General features: G+C 41.6%; 1 protein-coding gene across 2 annotated transcripts in view; it reads right to left on the bottom strand.

Annotated features, from left to right (window-relative positions):
- Positions 1-5,199: 5,199 nt before the first annotated feature.
- FAM118A (family with sequence similarity 118 member A) overlaps positions 5,200-22,590 on the bottom strand; it is a 35,842-nt gene continuing 18,451 nt past the window's right edge. For both annotated transcript variants that reach the window (XM_023587368.3, XM_071219106.1), the window contains exons 6-9: positions 21,531-21,816; positions 19,833-19,865; positions 18,639-18,722; positions 5,200-6,523 (exon numbers count right to left, since the gene is read on the bottom strand). In XM_023587368.3, coding sequence (XP_023443136.2) covers positions 6,504-6,523; positions 18,639-18,722; positions 19,833-19,865; positions 21,531-21,816 — 423 coding nt within the window. In that variant the 3' untranslated portion in view covers positions 5,200-6,503. The remainder of the gene's footprint in view (positions 6,524-18,638; positions 18,723-19,832; positions 19,866-21,530; positions 21,817-22,590) is intronic.

The following is a 22,590-nucleotide window of genomic DNA, read 5'->3' as shown; positions in this document are numbered from 1 at the left end:
TCACATATATATTTTTAATGTAATATTATTACAAAGTCAATAAAAAATAAAAAAATTAATAAAAAAAAAAAAAAAAAAAAAAAAGAGGGGGCTTAGGTTCCACGTGGATGCTGGATGCAATCTTCCTGCTTTCAGTTGTAGGCACTCTTGGCTCCATGGTGTGGTGGTTGACATTCTTCAACTCCATGTTAGCTGAGTGGAGTAAGTCCAATAAACCAGAGTGTAGGAGCTGAAATCTGTTGAGGCTCAGGGCCTGGCTATCATATGGTCAGTCCAGAGATTCAGATCCCCTGGGTATATATTAAACCCCAGCATCAACTACAATTCTGGGAAAGTAACAGGAAAGGCTTGTGAAAAGAGATCACATCTGAGTCCAGCTCCATTACACAGAAACACCATCTCCAAAGAAGGGCCAACTGACATGGCAGTGAACTCCATCTGCCATGACCATAAAACCTGTGGGTCTCTGTAGCCCTCTATCTGAACATTTTTATATACCCTATATACATGCCCTGGAGAACTCCCTCCCAACCATGTGTCCCCATCAATAACAGCCCACACCAGCGGTCCTCCCCTGCTGTAGTTGAACCCCTCTGTGGACCACAACTTCTTAAAAAATGAAACCTAATATATTGCCAAATTCAATTAATAGGAAAATAAAATAGTAATGATACGTTTAAAGATTAGAAATAGAATATGTACTAATTTAGAAAAAGCAAAAATCGGGGTATTAAAAAACGAAAAATATCATAAAACTTTGTTTTTTTATGTTCTGCCTTTCATCACAGTATAATAGGTATTGCCATGTATGTAGTGGCAAGGCAATAAAATTTCTTCCATTTTTTCCTCATTGTCTACATCTTTTTAAAAAATTTTTATTTTTGTCTTCAAAAAAGTTTTAGATCATAGTAAAGTCACATATACAATATAGGGGACTCCCATATATCCAACATCAAACCCTTTTCCCCCTTCCCCAGCAATGATCTTTTTACATGTTCATGTTATATTTGCTGGAGCTGATGTACAGATATTGAAATATAGCTACCAAACATGGTTCCATTTTGGTTTACATTATGGTTTAGATTTTAAGAAGTACAATTTTCTAAATTTTAGTTACCTTTATGGTTTATATTATGGTTTACATTTTAGCCTATAGACTTTTATACATTTTTGGTGAAATTTAATATGTCCTGTATCCATCATTGCACAATCTTGTGGAACACTTCATTGCCCCCCAATTACCCTGCTTCCACCTATTCTATTCCTCTCTCCCCCTCTCCTCAGGGCCCACAGTGACAATCAAGCTTCACTGCAGCTCTAGATTCAGAGATACTTGCAACAATGCTGAGGGCTTGACATATTAGACTGTCATCCCCCATTGGGAGCCACCAATTCTCTCAAGACACAATTCCCTCTTTTGGAAAACATCAGGCCTCCCCAGGGTGGGGGTACAACTTCCCACTCATTGTATGGGTCTCCACCCACTGATACAACACACTATGAAAGATGAGCACTCACACACTCCCTAGAAGCCTGCCCTGTGCCAGATGCCCCTCATTAAGCACCTTAAACAGGCAATCCTTATATTTTCTAAAGAGTTTTCTCAACATTCTAGTTTCAACCACATACCTGACAATCTCCCATGTTCAACTGTTTCCCCCAACCTTTCCCCCAATTCCTTGGGCCATCTGACCTATTCTCCCAACCCTAGCCCCACTCAAGCCTGCAAAGCCCCACCCAAAAGTATTCCTGTGCCCCTGTCTTATCCCTGCCCTCTGTATAAATACTTATTTCCACCTTATCATAGCTTTCACCCATGTAGGTAGCAGCTCAACCTCCTCTTCCCCCCATCTGTGTATTATTTAATAAATAGATCACACCTGTCCCAACACACAATCTCCACAAGAATAATGTTTTTGAATTTCAATTCAAGCTCATGGGCCACTGGTTAAGAATCCTTGCTTTAGCACAACACTCACTGTTGCAACAAGAGAAGTAGATAAAGCCGCAAACTCAACAGCTCCTGCCCTTCAGGAGCTTACAGTAGAGTGAGCACTAAGCTCTAGGAAACTAGACCGCAGCAGGCATTGTATGTGTGTCCTTTTTTTTTTTTTTTTTTTTTTTAAATACCACTGGTACTAAACCTATGTCATCTTCTCCCTTAAAAGACATCAACTTGAACCTTGAAATATCCCTTTAAATGCTGCCTCAAGCTCAGTTTAGACCCTTATCTCCCACCTGGACTATTCTTTCAGGGTTGCCATGATCCTTTAAGTTCAGTCGGTTCTGTTGTAAGACAACATATCCATTCCTGAAAGTGACCCTGCTATGCAAAATTACACAGTAGAAACAACAAGGCTCATGGGAACTGATATTGGGATTTTTTTTTTTAATTAAAAAAAAAAAGATGATAGGAATCTAATGTTACCATAAGCACAGCTCCTTCCAATAGACAGGCCCGCCTGATCTGTAAGGATGTGATGACGCCATTCTAGTAAAGCATATATTCTTCGTTCTCTATATACACTGACTATCTCAAAAGGACTTTCCTATCTTTCCACTCCAAACAGACCAGCCATTTAAGTAAACTGTGTTAACAGAGAGAAAGTCAAATTTTTAGTTTTGCATCAGTAGACCATTCAGTAACAAATCTTAGTGAGCACTAAGGACAGGTGCTTTTTGCTAAAAAGTTACTTTTGGTTATCAGTATCAACTCCTAGATTTCTACTTTTAAAAGATCCCAGAATTAGTCATTTACATTGTGATCTTTTAGTTTGAAAAATGTTTTTCCAAAAAAACCATAACCATCCATAACCACATAGACTAATTGCTTCATCTCAAAACAAATTTCACCTTTAAATAAGCTCCAGGTCTGCTGCTTCAGACTCCTGCAGCTCTGCCAGCGTATGTGGCTCAGTAGCGCTGCACTGCCTCCAGCCTGGCTCTGTCACAGTGCTGGAGGGCGCTGGGCACCAGGCAAGTGGAACACTGGAAGCTACCGTCCAGTGGAGCTGCAGTGTGCTGGCTGTGTGAAAAAGTATACTAAGTGGAGCAATAATTGCCAGAGAAATGTGGGTAGAAACTAAACAGATAAAATTGACATTACTGCCTGCTCCATGGAGAGACAACATGTATAGTAATGCAAACCTGGAGCTTAGATATCTTAATTGCCACTCAAAGAAAAACTTGTGCACTACTTAGTACTGTACCCGATGAATATAGTATCTCTATACTGGGTCATATGCAAAGTGATACTGAACATGTTAAAAATCTTGGAAAACTTGATTCATTTAATTCCATTTAAAGTCCTCCACAAAACAAACAAAAAAAGATAAAGTCCTTCAGAGTTAACACAAGTATTGAGCTTTCAGTTTTGTAGAACATTTTTCCATTGTGAGTTAAAATATGAGTATGTTGATAACGTTAATTTTCATGAACATATATACTTTAGCAGTGCCCTTTGCCCTTTGACACACAAGGCTTTTTTCAACTTGGCCTTTAAGGAAAGCTGAGGGGTTTTTCTTTACAGAATCATATTCCAGCTATTTCCTTCCTTCTTAGTAACTAGCTATTTTATCTTAGGACAAAGTTACTCTCTTCTTCCTTAAAAAGACATTCTATATATCTTACATACTTAAGTTACCAAGCTGATTTTGGTAGCTATCTCCAAACTTCTTACAACATACAATTATCAAGATTAAATTTTTTTAAAAAAAGATTAAACAAGCTTATCAGAGTAAATCATTCAATTGGTTATATGTAAATGTAACTTCGTCAATTTAACTACCCAGTAACAGGCAGTACTAGAATACCGTTAGCTTTTAGGGGTCTTTAGTTTCTTAGGTTGCTATCAGGGCCAAGCCATGATGTAATTGCAGACTTATAAAAACTACTAGCATTTTTCTATTTTTTTCCTGCTTTCTCTTTTATAGAGTTGTCCAGTTCAAAAGTTATTAAATTTAAGGGAACAGATGTGGCTCTAGTGGTTGAGTGCCTGCTTCCCACACAGGAGGTCCTCGGTTCAATCCTGTGCCTCCTAAAAAACAAGCAAACAAACGAAAAAAACAACAAAAGGGAGCCAATGTGGCTCACTGGTTGAGCACCACCTTCCTACATATGAGATCCCAGGTTCTATCCCAGGCCTTGGTACCTCAAAAAAAAAAATTGTTAAACTTTAACAGCATCAATTTTATTAATGTGGTTATCCAGATCCAATTAGGATTAACATGGAAACAGAACAGAGAACATTAATGTTGCTAAGTTTTTCCACTTCTCCAGTAATTAATTCCTTTTGTGATTTCTTTTACCAAAAAAAAATGCTGTTGCAAGATAGTATTGAAATCTAAAGATTCATTTTTAGGTTTGCTTTTCACTGTCATCCAATTTATACTATGGCAAGGCAACATTGCAATAGAAAATCATTTTCGGTCCCTTCCAAATTTAGAGCAATTATCTAATATTGCACCAAAAAGAGACAGAGCCGCACATTCTGAGCTTCCCATGGCTAGGCAACACCAACAAAAGACAGGAACAGGAGTTTCCTGCATTCTGCTGGGGGCAGGGGTCTAAAAGGGCCAGACAGTAAACACTTCAGGCCTCGGGGAGGCAGCTAGGAGGCCGCTGTGCAGGCACTTGAGTAACTCTAAAGTGCGGAACAGGGGGTGGGGCGTGGACTGGGATATCTGGGAACCTTAGGTTTTTTTTGTGTGATCTATCTTTTTTTAAAAAAATGCAGAACCCTTCTAGGTGAGGCTCTAAACAGCTGGCCATACTTTGTCATGCCCTGTCCTGGTGTTTCTCAGGAACATGCTCCCATTGCTCCCTGATAGATCAATAGGACCAGAAGTGACTGGATACATTTTATCCCTGTGGTGTGGCCCTTTGAGCCTTCTGGGAACTGGCTCTCATTCGTGGATCTTGATCCAAATCCAAATCCACATCATCAACTTGTAGGCCTATACTCTGCTCTACACCATGTTTGACCAACTTGTAATTTATCCTTTCAGATTCAGGTATCTACCCAGCTGCACTTCGTAAATGTGTCTAAAAAGCAATGGACAGTGTTTGCGCTTTAAAAAATTAAAGCAAATTCAAGTAATCGTTTACTTGATTTCACAATTGAGTGGCAACTCCAGCTAAGATCCTCATTAGATTATACCAAGCCTCGCTGTAACTGAAGAAAAGTTGAGCACACATAGCCGAAGTTAAAAATTTTATTTATGACAAGTGACATAAGAGATTTGTTTTCCATGCTTTTAAAAAAACAAAAAAACAAGAAAAAGTTCTTAAATGGGTCTCTGGCTTCTCTCCGTTCATACATCCCCACTGTAAGTTTCCTGGTTCTTAACTTCCTCTGTACTTGGGGAGCTTCGGTGCCATCAGTGGGGAATGTCATAAGGCTTCACGAGAAATACATCAGTAACAGCCTCTAAAAGGGACACAAGCAGGCTTGTTACTCCCAAGGGGACCCCTGTTCAACAGCCCAGCTGTATTTAAAGGGGGAGCCTTTTGCTGTGTCACAAAGAAGCTCCCCCAGCAGAAGTACTGAGGTCCTGGGCAGCTGTTTCCACCATAGGTAAATTCTGAAAATGGTTAAAATGTGACAGGCACTTTACAAATTTTGCCTACCTCACTCTATTCAAGTCCCCTTAATTAGAGCCATACGAAGAGAATTTTAGGCGATAAAAACAAAATTTGGACTTTACACCACAAAATAAAGGCTTGGAGAACTTGGAATTTATACTGTAACTAAAAGTTTAAATCTTGGTCTTTTGTCCCACTTGTAATTTCTCAATTATCAGTCACAAAGTGGAACTACACAACACTGAAGCGTCTTTTAAAAAGGCCCTCTGGCTCTTTGTGACTTCATAATTCTTATTAATAAGTTACACCTGCCACTTCTTTGGAACCAAAGTTACTAAATTTATATAATGCCAAGAAGCCCTATTTAATAATTTGTTATAAAACAGACCAGTCTTACTAGCTCATTCAATGGCTTGAGAATCCATTCGTTCTTTACTATTCAACAGTGTAACAAACATACCTTTAAGGCGTGCTTTTTTATTTTTTACAATAACAGATGTTTCTACAGAAAAATAATAAAACATAAGTATCTAGTTTCTTCTTTTCTCTTTGGCAACCACTGTTGCTTGGAAAGTCTTCGCTCTCCCCCTTTTACCAGAAAACCACCTTGACAAAGAGGGGTGTTGTCAGATGGAGCTCAGGAAGGCCGGTGCATCCTCTCCACTGACTCTGGTCCCTGAGGTAGCTGTCGTCGGTCAGTCCTCACAAAGTATTCCTCAACTGTGTGTGTTTCCTCGCACCCAGCGGAACTCCACCCAGCCTCAGAGGGCCACACCCCCACATGGCTCTTTTGGGGTATGTGACGGTCCAGAATTGAGAGCCCGCGCGGGGTTCTCGGCACACTCCTCATCGTGTTGCGTATGGCACTGTGGTTACAGAAGGCTGGTTTTCAAGTCGCAGGGTTTATGGTTTTAAAGATTTCAAGACCCTCCAGCATCATCTGTTTAAACAAAAGAAAGGTTACACAATAAAGTTCAGCTACATAAATATTTGCACAAAATTTCTATTTCAGAAACTGCTTTACCTTTTTCCTTATGTACCAGAGACTCTGAACCCCATCCATAATGGAAACTAGCCGTTGTCTAGAAAGCCTTAGGGAGCTAAAAAACACCATCGGGCAAAGTAAATTCTGAAATGAGGTTTGCAGAGATCTCCAAGAACCTCAACCTATGGATCTGTATGCTCTTCCCGTTCCCAGCAGAGGTGGACGGGCAGCAGCTGTCATCGGGGAAAGGCAGTTTCAACACACGCACACCTCGGGAGCCCGCTGGCAGCACAGAGAAGCACAGAGGCCTGCCGGGCAGGGAGGGAGCCCGCACGGCCTCTGCGCTGGTGTCTGCGGCATGGCCAGCAGGGCCGAGAAGGGGCACAGGGCTGCCCTGCCGGGGAGCAGCAGGGCTGCAGCAGGCGCAGGTGGTGGCGTCGAGGAGGAAGGCTCCTGCGTGGCCCTGACGGGATCCTGCCCTGTGCGCGGGCCCGCCCCCGCTCCACAGCAGAAAGCCCGGCTCCCTGAAGAAGACCTGACGCCAGGGCTGCCCGGCTGCCTCTTTGTGGCGGGTCCATGGGGACAAAGACGTAGAGGTGCACACAGCAGCGGCAGGAGAGCCCCGTTAGTGACCAAGAATGATCACCTGCCCTTCACTCTCAAATAGTGGTAGACAACTGAGGGCACCGGGTACGAGGAAAACCAGAGCACAAGACAGACAGACTGACAGAGAACCACTTGCCCTGCAAGAAACAATTCAAAGGATGTTTCGTTTGTTTTTATTGGCGTTACAGATTTCGCCAATAGCCAAACACACAACCCAAATATTGGCTAAAAGACTGGCGAAGACATTATCTAACACACTAGCAAAACTGAATTCGCCCTCTCGCTGCTAAAGCATTTTAAGTTGTGCATAATCCAAGTGAAAGGCCGCCACGCCTGCTCCAGCTGTAGCTCGGCTCTTGTCCCAACAGGATCACCAGCTCATTCTCTCCTTCACTGTCCCTGAGCAGCAGCGGTGACAGCAGCCTCACCTGTCTGTCCCTGCCAACACTCCGACCTTGGGCAGTGACTCTCTGTAAGCAACCATTTTTTAAAAACTGCTCTGTGTGTTTTATTTTATCTAAATAAGAGCTATTTGCATTCATTATGAATCTTTGTATCTACAACAGATTACTTCAACAGGACATGCTCCCTGTGGTACAGAAGGAATATGTATCATACTACCACTCAAAATACCCACTATAGTTATTAATTTAAATGTTAAATAAATCAGAAATTGGTATGTAAATGCTTTACTGCACTCAGAAATCTTTGGTGCATGGTAACATAGGTGTTTAATAAGAGCATTTTACCAAGGTTTTCTTTAAAGTAATAAAAAATAAACTCCTGTTCTCTGAAAACCCTCTATCCCAAATGTTTTTAGGAATGTATTTGTTAGATGGCCAGGGAGGCCTCTAGAGCCTCCAGGGATTTGAAACAATTTTGTCATCATAAAATACAGGATGCTAGGAGAAAGAATAAATCAAAACAAGAGGTCTCAGAATTAAAGGCAACACTGGGGGAGCAGATGAGGCTCAGGCAGGTGAGTGCCTCCTTCCCATACGGGAGTTCCCAGCGCCTCCTAGGAAACAAGCAGACAAATGAGAACACCACTCAGGGGTGCCGATGCGGCTCGGTGGCTGAGCGCCAGCTTCCCACATACCAGGTCGCAGTACCTCAAAAAAAGATACCACTGTCAAACTAAAAATTTAACCCAAGGTCTAGAACATAATCTTGAGAATCTCCAAGAAAGTACTTTAAAAGTAGAGAAGGAAAATTAAAATTAAGAGATATTAGAGAAAATTTAAGAGACATTAGAAATCAATGCAGGAGGTCCCAACTAGTGTGAGTACCAGGATGAGGAAACTGAGGCAAGGGAAAGAAACACTCAGGGAAATGATAGAGTATTCCAGAGCTGAAGAACCAAAGAAAAAAACTGAGCAAGGTATAAAATAAAAAAAATATTTCCACCTAAATACACACTCTTGAAATTTCTAAACATTAAAAAAGAAAATCCTAAAAGCTTCTAGAAAGAAAAGCAACAGGTTTCCTACAAATGAATGGGAATTGGATTGGCATCAGCCCCTCCTCAATGAAACCAGGACCCTGACGTCAATGGAGTTCTTAAAGGAGACGATTCACCAGGAAAGCCATGGTCAAGCGATCATGAGTGAGCACGAGGACAAGGAAGGACGCGCACAAAAGCGCCAAGTCAGGACGGTGCCTGTGGAAGTCTCTGAGGATGCTCTTAGCAGAAAAAACAGGAAATAAGAACAAGGAGGACTTGGCATTAAGAGAGAAAAGAAAGGGAAGCGGATGTGGCTCAAGCAACTAGGCCCCTGTCTACCGTATGGGGGATCCTGGGCTTAGCTCCCGTCTACCACATGAGGGGTCCTGGTGAAAGCGAAGCCAGCCCGCGCAGCAAACTGACACAACAAGATGTGTCAACAAAAAAGAGAAACAGGAAAGACAATGAGACACAATAAACGAGAGAGCTGAGGTGGCTCAAGTGAATGGGTGCCTCTCTCCCATGTCACAGGTCCCAGGATCAGTTCCGGGTGCCTCTTAAAGAGAAGATGAGAATAGAAGACAAGCAGACACAGAAGAAGGTACAGAGAGCAGACAGCAGGAAGTGGACTTGGCCCAGTGGTTAGGGCGTCTGTCTACCACATGGGAGGTCCGCGGTTCAAACCCCAGGCCTCCTTGACCCGTGTGGAGCTGGCCCACGCACAGTGCTGATGCACGCAAGGAGTGCCCTGCCATGCAGGGGTGTCCCCGCGTAGGGGAGCCCCACGCGCAAGGAGTGCACCCTGTAAGGAGAGCCGCCCAGCGCGAAAGAAAGTGCAGCCTGCCCAGGAATGGTGCCATACAACGGAGAGTTGACACAGCAAGATGACGCAACCAAAAAGAAACACAGATTCCTGGTGCCACTGATAAGGATAGGAATGGTCACAGAAGAACGCACAGTGAATGGACACAAAGAGCAGACGACTGGGGAGGGGGGAAGAGGAGAGAAATAAAACAAACCTTTGGGGAAAAAAAAAAGAGAGCAAGAGAGAGCAGACAGTGAGCACAGGTGGCAGGGGGGAAGGAAATAAAATAAATCTTTGTAAAAAAAATTTTTTTTAAAAGAGAACAGAAGGAAGTTCCAGGATGACAAGTATGCTGCAGTTCAGAAGGGGGCAGGAGACGAGAGACAGTATGACTGACATGATGAAGCTGAGAATACTGTGAATCTTGTTATTCTTTGGACATCAAGAGGGGAAGAGGAATTTGAAACTTCTCAAAAAATAAAAAGCAATAAAAGTGTTCTAAGGCCCTAACATGAAACAAATGGAAATGGCTAAATAATACTGAGCACAACATGGGATGTAAGGGAAAACACATTTGACCTTGATACTGAGAACATGTCCTTCAAACAGGACAGGGGGTGTGACTCTGGACCCTTAGAACAACACAAAGGGTGGCTTCTCCAGGAAAAAAATTTCCATTGTTTTCATACTGAAAATGCATTTTTGTTTTTCAACTTTTAGAATAAACTTATGAATAGACTGGAAGTCGTCTCCTTCCCTTTCTGTTCTGAACCCTAGGAGCCAGGGTTCTCAGCACCTACAACTTAAGGGAAGTGTGATGAAGAAGGGGAAGTCAGAGGTTTAAGTGCGATGTTGAAAGTTAAAGAGAACTAAATAATTTACCATCAAAACCTGGGCGAAAACTTCCAGGAAGACAGTGGATCCGGAAGACACAGGACTCTCCTCACACAGAAAAATATTTAAAGCGCAGGGAGAGGTCTGGAAAAAAAAGTTCTAGGGTGTAGGACACCAAGGGAAGTCTGGACGTCTCCCAGAAGAGAGAGAGGCCCTGGATAAGAACATCAACATTAAGACCTTGAGAAGAAGGCCGCTGCCGGCACCCCTCCCCGACCCCTCAAGGAGAAAGTTTTAAATTCTTTGACCTCAGTAGAGGCCTCCATCTACTGATAATAGGGGCCCCAGGGACCCACGTCCTTGGGAAATGGGAGAGAGAGAAACACAGCCTAAGGCTGACTCAGCTTTGACCCACGAATTCGGTCTGCAGTGTCCCACGAGCCCTTCCAGGCCTGATGGGGCTGCGCCACTGCTTGTCCTGGGAGCCAGCAGGGGACTAAGATCTGACCCTCTCGATCTCCCTCTCTACTGACTGGACTGGTTGCTGAGGATGCAGAGGGGAGTGGAATTAGCTCCTGCCTGGGAAAAGAGACGGTAGACAGCAAAGGTTGGAGAACTGTCTAAGAAAGTTTGAATTACGCGGCTCTTAACCTCCAGGCAGGAATCTCTGTCACCTCAATCCAGTCAGCTGGCAGCAAACACTCCGGCCAGGCTTTGAACTGAGGCCAGCCAAAGAGCACCCACTGCTGGTCAACCAAGGAAGTGCAAGTGAGAAAATTAAATAACAGACTTTTTCCAAGCTTTACAGCCTCCCTCCCGAATGCCCTTGGGAGTGGGACTGTAATCCATTACTGGGTCCAGGGACCAGATCTGAGCAACTAACAGGGACAATCCTTAAGACCCAGAAGAGGTTAAACCAAGACTCAAAGAACAGGAGTAACATGCAGTCTCCCACCACTAAACCCCTACAAAAGAGACATTGAGCAACCATCAAAATTAGATGCCTAGACATCAGCAAAAAATTACAAGCCATACAAGAAAATGGAAGAAATGGCCCAAGCACAGGACTATATCAAAGCCCCAGATAGGACACAGGATTTGAGAAACAAGATTGAAACAAATTTCTAAAATCAAATTAATGAGTTAAAAGACACTATAGCTAAAAAGATAATGGACATCAAGAAGACAATGAGTGAGCACAAAGAAGAATTTGAAAACCTGAATAGAAAAGTAACTGAGCTAATGGGAATGAAAGACACAACAGGGGAGATCAAAAACTTGTTGGAAGCGTACAACAGCAGACTCAAAATGATAGAAGAAAGAATAAGTGATACAGAAGATAGAAGAGCTGAAATTGAAGAGAGAAGAGAACGGAAAAAATTGAGCAGGGGTTCAGAGAGTTGAATGGTAGCACGAAACACAGCAATATACGTGTCATGGGAGTTCCAGAGGGAGAAGGGAGGGTAAAAGGCACAGAAAGAGTATTTGAGAAAATAATGGATGAAAGTTTCCCAACACTCACTAAAGAAATGAACTTACATGTCCAAGAAATGCAGCATACCCCAATCAGAATAAATCTAAATAGACCAACTCCAACACACCTACTACTCAGAATGTCAAATGTCAAAGATAAAGAGAAAATTCTGAGCACAGCAAGGAAGAAACAAACCATCATATATAAGGGACATCCAGTAAGACTTAAGTGTGGTTTTTCTCATCAGAAACCATGGAGCCGAGAAGACAGTGGTATGATACATTAGAATACTGAAGAAAAATTGCCAGCTGAGAATTCATTATCTGGCAAAACTGTTCTTCAAATATGAAGATGAATTTAAAATATTCACAAACAGAAAGAAGAGACTGTAAAAAAGAATCCACTGTTGCAGGAATTATTAAAGGAAACAGCCCAAAAGAAAAAGACAGGAGAGAGGCTTGGAGGAGACTGCAGAAGGCAAGAATAGCAGAAAGGATAACCAAATGAGTAAAAAGACCAAAGTGAGACATGACATATGAAAACCAAAGAATATAATGGTGGAAGTAAATAATGCATTTACAGTAATAACACTGGAGGGATATGAATTAAACCCCCCAATCAAAGATACAGGCTGACAGAATGATTTAAAAAACATGAGCCATCCATCTGCTGCCTACAAGAGACTCATCGTAGACGCAGGGATACAAACCAGCTGAAAGTGAGAGGTTGAGGAAAAATACCCCTCACAAACAGTAACCAAATAAGAACAGGAGTAGATACACTAATATCGGACAAAACTTACTTCAAATACAAAAAAATTATAAGAGATACAAAAGGACATTATATATTAATAAAAGGGACAATTCACTAGGAAGAAATAACAGTCATAAATGTCTATGCACCTAACCAGGGTGCCCCAAAATACATGAGACAAACTCTGGCAAAACTAAAGGGAGAAATGGACATCTCTACAATAACAGCTGGAGACTTCAACACACCACTCACATCATTAGATCAAGCAACTAGACAGAGATCAACAAGGAAACAGAATTTAACAGTACAATAAATGAGCTAGACCTGATATATACAGAATGTTGCATCCCAAATCAGAGGGTTATACATTTTTCTTAAATGCTCATGAATCTTGTTAGGTTACAAGGTAGGTCTCAAAAAAAATAAAAAGACTGAAATTATATAAAGCACCTTCTCAGAGCACAATGGAATGAAACTGGAAATCAATAATACACAGGAAAGGTGAAATTCTGCAAATGTGTAGAGGCTGAACAACACACTCCTAAACAATCAGTGGGTCAAAGAAAAAATTATAAGTGAAATTAGAAAATATATTGAGATGAATGAAAGTGAGAATACAACCTATCAAAACTTGGGAAGCAGATGAGGCTCAAGCATTGGGTACCTGCCTACCACATGGGAGGTCCTGAGTTCAGCTCCTGGTGCCTCCTAGAGAAGACAGACAAGACAGCAAGCTGGTGCAATGGGCTGGTGCAGTGAGCTGACACAATAAGAAGACACAAAACAGGAAACACAATGAGAGACACAACAAAGCAGGGAGCGGAGGTGGCTCAAGCAATTAAGCCCCAGTCTCCTACATGGGAGATCCCAGGTTTGTTTCCCAGTGCCTCCTAAAAGAGAAGATGAGCAGACACAGAGAGCATACAGCGAGCACAAGCAATTGGGGGGGGGGGGGGGAAGTATATCTTTAAAAAACAAAACAAAAAACTTAGGGGCTACAGCAAAGGCAGTGCTGAGAAGAAATGTATAGCCCTAAATATCTATATTAAAAAAGAAGAGCTAAAATAGAAGATCTAAATGAACTGGAGAAACTAAAAAAAAAGATCAGAAACCACTCCCAAAGCAAGGAGAAATAATAAAGATTAGAGCAGAAATGAATGAAATTGAGAACAAAAACCAACAGAGAAATTCAACAAAATCAAGAGCTAGTTCTTTGAAAAGATCAATAAATTGGCAAACCCTTAACTAAACTAACAAAGAAGAAAGAGAGAGAGAACATGCAAATAAATACAATCAGAAATGAAAGTGGGGAAGTTACAACTGACCCCATAGAAATAAAACAGATCAAAAGAGGACATTGAGAAACTGTATGCCAACAAACTAGACAACCTAGATGAAATGGACAAATTCCTAGAAATGTACAAATCTACACTGACACTACAAGAAATACAAGAACTCAACAAGCCAATCACATTTAAAGAGATTGAATCCATCATCAAAAATCTCCCAACAAAGAAAGTTCCAGGACCAGAAGGCTTCACAAGTGAATTCTATCAAGCATCCCAAGAAGAATTAACACCAATCCTTTGTAGACTCTTGTAAAAAAACTGAAGAGGAGGGAAAATTATCCAACACATTTTATGAAGCCAACATCATCCTAATACCAAAGCCAGATAAAGATTCTACAAGAAAAGAGAATTACAGACCAATCTCTCTTAACACAGATGCAAAAATTCTCAACAAAATACTTGCAAATAGAACCCAACAGCATATCAAAAGAATTATACACCCTGATCAAGTGGGATTTATTCCAGGTATGCAAAGGTGATTCAACATAAGAACATTAATTAATGTAACATAACACATTAACAAACTGAAGGGGGAAAACCACATAAACACATGATCATCTCTTGATGCAGAAAAGGCATGTGACAAAATCCAGCATCCTATCTTGATAGGAAACACTTTGAGAGATAGGGATAGAAGGAAGATTCCTCAATACGATGAAGGGCACATAGGAAAAACCCAGAGCACTCAATAGGAAAAGGTTGAAAGCTTTCCCTCTAAGATCAGGAACAAGACAAGGATGCCCATGTCACTATCGTTATTCAAATTTTGGTAGAAGTTCTAGCTAGAGGAGTTAGACAAGAAAAAATCAATAAAAAGCATCTGAACAGAAAGAGAGGAAGTAAAACTCTCCTATTCACAGATGATATATGACTTATGTTAAGAAAATTCTAAAATGTCTATGAGAAAGCTACTTGAACTAATAAACGAGTTCAGCAAAGTGGCAGGATATAAGACCAATAAACAAAAATCAATAATGTTTCTGTACACTAGTATTGAACAAGTTGAGGAAGAAATCAGAAGAAAAAACCTCCATTCACAATAGCAACAAAGACTCAAATACCTAGGAATCAATTTAACCAAGAAGTACAGGACCAATATTCAGGAAGCTACAAAACAGTGCCAGAAGAGATTAACGAAGACCTAAACAAACAGAGAGGCATTCCATGTTCATGGTTTGGAAGAATAAATATCATGACGGTGTCAACTGTACCCAAACTGATTTAGAGATTCCATGCAATACCAATTAAAATTCCAACAGCCTACTTTACAGAAATAGAAAAGGCAATTACCTAATTTATTTGGAAGGGAATGTGCACCCAGATAGCTAAAAACATTCTTAAAAAAAAGAGCAATGTGGGAGGAATTTCACTGCCTGACCTTGAAACATGTTACAATGCTAGTGGTCAAAGCAGCATGGTATTGGCATAGAGGCAGAAACACTGATCAGTGGAAGAGAATTGAGAGTCCAGAAATAAAACCTCACCTCGATGGCCAACTGGTTTTTGACAAACCTACCAAGTTTATATTAATGGCACAAAACAGTCTTTTCAACAAATTGTGCTGGGATGAATGGATAGCCATAACCAAAAGAATGAAAGAGGACCCCTATCTCACTCCCTATAAAAGAATCAACTCAAAATGATCAAAGACCTAAATATAAAAGCCAGGACCATAAAGCTACTAGAAGAAAATGGAGGGAAGCATCTTAAAGATCTTGTGGAAGGTGGTGATTTTTTGGAACTTACACCCAAAGCACAAGCAACAAAAGAAAAAATAGATATATGGAACTTCTGCAAAATTAAACACTTTCGTACCTCAAAAGGACTTTGTCAAAAGGATGAAAAGGCTGCCAACTCAATGGGAGAAAGTATTCGTAAATCACAAATCCGATAAGGGTTTAATATCTATGATATATAAAAGATGCTATAACTCAACAGTATAACTCAACAATGATCCGATTAAAAACGGGCAAAAGAGGAAAGTGGAATTGGCTCAACTGACACAGCATCTGCCTACCACATGGGAGGTCCAGGGTTCAAACCCAGGGCCTCCCAACCCTTATGGTGAGTTTGCCCTGCCATGCAGGGGTGTCCCTCATGTAGGGGAGTCCCACGTGCAAGGAGTGCGCCCCGGAAGGAGAGCCACCCCATGCGAAAAATGTGCAGCCCACAAGTGGCGCTGCACACACAGAGAGCTGACGCACCAAAATGATGCAATAAAAACAGAGACACAGATTCCCAGTGCTGCTGACAAGAATGCAAGCGGACACAGAAGAACACACAGTGAATGGACACAGAGAGCAGACAATGGGGAAGGTGGGGAGAAGGGGAGAGAAATAAATAAAAATAAATCTTAAAAAAAAAAAAGGGCAAAAGACATTTTTCCAAAGAAGAATACAAATGGCAAAAAAACACATGAAAAAAATGTTCAAAATCACTAGTGATTAAGGAATGCAAATCAAAACTACAATGAGCTATCATTTCATACCTATGAGAATGGCCACTATTAAAAAGACAGAACTTCAAGTGTTGGAGAGGATGTGGTGAGACAGGAACACTTACTCAGTGTTGGTGGGAATGCAAAATGGTACAGCCACTGTGTTGGACTGTTTGGCAGTCCCTGAGGAAGATGTGCCACTTGACCCAGCAATCCCGCTACTGGGTATACACCCAGTAGAACTGAGAGCAGTGACATGAACAGACACCTGCACACACTGATGTTCACAGCAGCATTATTCGTGATTGCCAAAAGATGAAAACAACCCAGGTGTCCATCAACCAATGAATGGATAAACAAACTGTGGTGTATACATACAATGGAATACTATGTAGCTGTAAGAAGAAATGAAGTCATAAACCACGACAACTTGGATAAACTTAGAAAACGTTATGTTGAGTGAAGCAAGCCATATTTGACACAAAAGGACAAATACTGTATGACTGCACTATTATAAAACTAAATATATTGTACAATCTTATGGGGTTAATAACTTGTATATGGGTCATCAGAAAAGAGAAGGAGTTTAGAGAATGGAAAGCTGAGGCTTAAATTGTACAGAATTGGTAAAAAGGATGTGTGTTAATCTTTGGCAATCTAGAAAAGGAGAAAGCATATCAGAGTGTTGATAACTAGCAACACTATTAATAGCAACACTACTATATTATATGACAGTGGATGAAAGGGAAAGTCTAAGGTCATGTAAATTACTAAAAGGAAAGCTAAAATATGTTACATGGGGAAAGCAGATGTGGCTCAAGAATTGGGCTCCCGTCTACGATACAGGAGGTCCAGGCTTCAATGCCCAGGGCCTCCTGGTGAAGGCAGGCTGGCCAGCGTGGAGTGCCGGCCCACATGGAGAGCTGCCGCAGCAAGATGATGTAACAAAAAGAGACACAAGGGAGAGAAAATAAGAAGACATAGCAGAACAGAAGCGCTGAGGTGCCACAGAGAGTAATCGCCTCTTTCCCACTCCAGAAGGTCCCAGGATCGGTTCCTGGAGCCACCTAATGAGAACACAAGCAGACACAGAAGTACACACAGCAAATGGACACAGAGAATAGGCAATGGAGGGAGGAGGGAGAAATAAATAAATAAATCTTCAAAAAAAAAAAAAGTAAAATGTGAAATAGGAATATGGGTAATATGGCATATATGACTGCTTTTCTTTGAAACGGAACAAATATATGTTAATGTTACAAAATGTGAATATCAGACAGAAAAAAACATCGTTAAGTGAAAGAAACGAGATACAAAGTACTACATACATATGATTCCATTTATTCAATATGTAACTGTAAGTCAATTTATGAGGATGAAATTCGATTAGTGGGTTATGTAGGGTTGTGGAAGGAGAGAGGGTTTGAGAGGTGACTGCTAAGGGGTGTGGAGTTTTCTTTTTGTAGTAATGAAATTGCTCTAAAATTCTTTTGGTGATAAATACACAAAACTGATTTTACTAAAAGCCATTGATCATACAATTTGGATAGATTGTATGGTATGTGAACGTATCTCAATAAAACTGCTTTAAAATTAAAAAAAATATATATGCAAGAATAGCCAGAAATAGCAGCTATGTAAAACAGGGGAAGCATAGAGAGATTGTGAGGTGATGAATTTTTTGTCTGTTTTTATTATTACTGAAATAATGAAAATGCTCTAATAATGATTGAAGTGATGAATACACAACTATGTGATTATGCCAAATACCATTGATTGTACATTTTGGATGCTTCACTATTATGCTTTACTATTATGTAGCAATAAAATTGATTTGTTAAAAAAAAAACCTGGGTGGAGGAGGAGAGGGAGAGCAGGGCAGGGGCAGTATGGTCTTTCCTGGAGGCAGCAGGGATCATCTGGCAGATCAGTCAGCGACGGAGGGAGAACGAAAGCCCATGAGTGAGACTACGAGGCGGAGACCCAGGTGACAAGTTGGGATGGTGGTCACCCTCGGCTGGGGAGACAAGTCTTGACCATGTTCTGTCTCTAAAGCTGGGAGCGGTCAGACAGGCAGGTGCTTGCTTTGTGAAAATTCACCATGCTGACCTTAGCACTTGGGCACCTTCCCAATGTAGGTTTTCTTTCATATAGTTACTCAAACAACTTTTTAGAAGTGGGCACCTCAGGGCAGTTGGGTGTGGGGTGGGGTAAGAGATCGGGCTCTAGAAGAAACCCTTTTATACTCTGATTTTGACACAATGTATCCCTCATTCCTCTACCAAAGGGCAAAAGGCATTAAAACAAAGCACCATAACCAAAAACAAATATGAAATACATTCCCAACAAAAAGTTAAGAAAAGAATACCGGTATCTGATTGTCTGAGTTTTTTCAAAACTTCAAGTCCATTCTCTTCTAACTTCCTCTTTGCACAATCCTGACATGCATTACCTGAAAGATGAAATCTTGATATTAAAAAGTTTACCTCTTCTAGGTATGTCTTCTGGGCCTGAATCCAATCCCCATTCTCTTAAAACCAGGTTATAAATCTTCCTTAGTAAAGCACTGGCCAAATAATCCCTGCCATACATTATAGATTATATCTACCATAGTAACGCTTTTTTTCACAAGAAAACAAAGGCTCGGAGAGTCATATGTACATGAGGAAGCAACTATAATAAATGTGCCTTTTCACACAGAAATAGGGTTGAAAGGAATGCAGAGAGCAACTGGTCTGTAATTCCTAAGCTGGAAGACAGCCATCACAGGACCCACAATGATGGGTTTCCCATCTGTGGACAGCCTGGCCCAAACAAGGCAGGGAAGACAGGGCTGCCCTAGACCCCCATTTCCTCGTCAAAGCCCTTTAAACCCCACGGACTCTGGGGCGTGGATGTAGCTCAGCGGTTGAGTGCCTGTTTCCCACGTACGAGATCCTGGGTTGAACCCATGGTACTGCCTAAAAAAAAAAAAAAGAAAAGAAAGAAAGAAAGAAAGCCCTACTGACTCAGAAAGTGGAGAAACCCAGTGCAAGAGTCATCCACGGAGAACGCCGTAGCTCCTGATCAAGGGCATTATCTTGTTAATTTAAAAATATGTAGAACTGACCCAGCAAGAACAGGGTTCACATTTCAAACAAGTATTAGTAAAATACAAAATTTAAAAAAAGAAACTTATAGAAGTCTGGAACCTTGCAATTAAAATTTCTGGAGGGGATGGGTAACAAAGTTATTACATTTTACACTGAACAGTATATAACATGAACTGAATCCTATCCCAACCACCATAATTCTGGTTCTAGAATAGAAAATGTCTCTCAGTTGCCAGCAGAGGGCCTGTGTTTGGCTCAGCTGTGCTCCCAGCTGGCAGGCTGTGTTACCCAGTCCCTTCACTGCGGCAGGCACCCCAACCACGGCAGCTCATCTCTAGAGCACTGTGCTTTAATACAGGCTAAGTTTTTTATGTGAGAAACACGCTTTTCTGATTTTACAAATTCTGGCAGGAAGATAACAGAATGTGTAAGCAAAAAAACATGCTGGCAAAAATAAAGATAAGCTTTACCCAATAATGTGGTGCTGTCCACCCGATCAGCATCTGGAAAAGAAAGAAAGAACCCCATCAAGCCTTCCCCGTGCACCTGCTCTTCAGGCCTGCAGTGGGGACGCTGCCCGGCTCCCCTCCAAGGTGCCCACCCTCTCCCCACCTCCCCTTTCCACCCGGGGTAGCTGTGCCCCCTGAATGAATGCCTCAGCAGGGCCTGGGCAGCCCAGCACACAGGAAGCCTGCCCCACTGGAAAGCACTCTATGGATGCAAAGAGCTAACGTCCTTAGGGACACATCCACAGAGTCAACTTCTGAAGCTTCTTTCAGCCCTCCTGCAGCCAGTCAAATCCACTCAGCTGCCAGGGCCCAGAAACGGGAAGCCCATTCAGCCTGCAACCCCGGGGGAGCCTGAGCTCAGGCTGAGAAGGTGGGAGGCAGGGGAAGGCACAGCTGCCTCCACTCCAGAGCCCCACGTGTCGTCCTGGGACACTCCATGCCGCCTATCAGTCAGGATTCCATCCCAGCTTCAAAAGGCCTGGGCACTAACTGGGCAAGCATTAACCTCTTTGAGTAGTCTCATCATCTATAAAATCACCTATTTAATAGGAGCAGACCCTGCTACTAAAAAATAAACAAGGTCAAGAATATAAAATTCTTAGCAGTGATGCAGCAGAGCAGCAAAGTAAGTGTTAATTCCCTTCTTCCCTCAGTAAGAAACTTAACTACTGGCCTAGTTATTCTTTTATTAATGACAGTGCAATTTCAATGGGTCCATTTTGCTAACTATTAGTAATTTTGGGGGGAAAAAAGGGTGAGGAGTATTGGTAAAGGAAAAAAAAAAAAAACTAATCTGTTGGGTTGTCTGTCCTTTCAAGTTACCCATGATCTCAGCATTCTCTAGGCTTCAGAGCTGACAGCTGGTGACAGCCAGCCAGCTGCCCTGTGGTTAACCTACTTCCACCCCGGGGGAGTGCCTGGGTTTCCTATTACAACAAAATGATAGTCAGTACAGAACTTTCCAAGTGTGCCACCATCAATGTTTCATGATACCAGACTCAAAGCCCTAAACCACCTCTATGTCAAGATGACCAAGAAGTGCAGGAATTCCTCAATTATCCTAGTCACTCCTGGCAGATGAACAATGCCCCGAAACAAAATCTAAGGAGAATTACTCTAAAGGTGTGTTGTAGTCAGTAAAACAAGGAAAAGATGTTATTTAGAAAAAGAAAAAAGTCACAAAATTATTTTGTGCTTTTGAAGTTATAATTTCTAAAATGTAGTGACATGACAAAAGTATGAAATAGCTGCATTTTTCAAGTATCAAATTGATAAAGCTTGCTTGGTAGTTTCCTTGGTTAAGGACAAATGAAACATGACTAAGTTTGTAAAGACTATATGCTCAGCTGTAAACTTTAAAGTCACTTTAAAGTTCTATTTACAGACTGTTACTATGATACCAATAACCAGTAACACCAATCTACTCTTTTTAAAGTTCAGAGGCATTTTTTTAAAGGACTAGATGATGAGTGAACTTTATGGCTTATGAATGAATTGCATCTCAGAAAAAAAGAACTGGAAGAACCATGTCTGTTCTAGGCACTAGACGTCAAAAAGAAACTCTGGGGTGATATACGGGAATCCTGTATGTTATGCATAATTGTTTTGTAAACTCATAACTTATCTTATAATAAATATATAAAGAAAGAAACCCTGTACCTGGGCTTCGCTGTTTGCAGATCTGAGTGGTAAGGTCTTGCACATATCCTGGGAAATAGTCAAAACAGTCCCCGTAGGACACGACTTTAATTCCATGCAAAAGCATGTCTGCTTGATGCTTAAAGAAATGGTCTTCGTTCTCCTTGAGCACAACCATGTAGTGTTCTAAGTCCACCTTATTCGGCACGGAGTAAAGGAAGAGAGCTTGGAATATCTGATCACGAAGGGTCTCTCCACAGCCCACAAACAGAAAAGATTTGGTGCGGTATAAATTCTGGAGAACTTCCTGCAAAAACGTCAAAGAAGAAATCTAAATGTTCATCTGCAAGACAGCACGGGTGAGTGACCGACAAAGTGACACAGCTGTGCTTTGAGATCCTTGCTCTCCTGAGACTTTCCCCAGAGGCACACTTAGGAATAAAGTTAGAAAAGCAGCCCACGCTCCTGACACAACTCTCAGATCAATCCAGAACCACGTTTGGAAACAAAGGCCAAAGCTGAGCTGGAAATGACGGGGAGGCTCTTCACCCCAGGGGCTGGGACGACTGGCTGATGCCCAAACTCAAAGTTCAGTGTAAACGCACCTTAACGTCAGGCTCTCGAATCACCACTCTACCCCCTTGCCCACCAAATTTTGTCACTGCCATCACCCAACTCAGATCTTCTAGAATTAGGTAAAAATTGTAAATACTAAAACATAAAAAAAGAACTTTTATAATCTTTCAATTCAGAAATATGCACGTAAAAACACCCAAAAATTAATGTCTATCACAATGGATCACATATGGGAATTCTGTAGGGGATGGGGTCTCAGGACAATAGAGTTTTGGAGAGTGAAGGCAAGAGAGCTGAGGGGAGTGACTCATCCAGAGAGTGGACGGAGGGAAAAGAGGAGATGACACCGGGTAGCAGAGAGGGGCAGGGAAAATGGCAGGGAATCACAATCCTAACATCCAAGTACCGCAGAGAAAGGTTCGATACCAACATAGGTATGCGTGTCTTTTAACCAACAGCACAAACTGTGCAACTGAAAAGAATCGCCCAATCGTTCATTCTGCTG

Source organism: Dasypus novemcinctus, chromosome 12 (genome assembly GCF_030445035.2).
Source record: "Dasypus novemcinctus isolate mDasNov1 chromosome 12, mDasNov1.1.hap2, whole genome shotgun sequence".
In the NCBI taxonomy this organism is placed as follows: domain Eukaryota; kingdom Metazoa; phylum Chordata; class Mammalia; order Cingulata; family Dasypodidae; genus Dasypus; species Dasypus novemcinctus.
The sequence above is the reverse complement of the archived record's forward strand: the minus strand, read 5'-3'. Positions and strand labels throughout refer to the sequence as shown.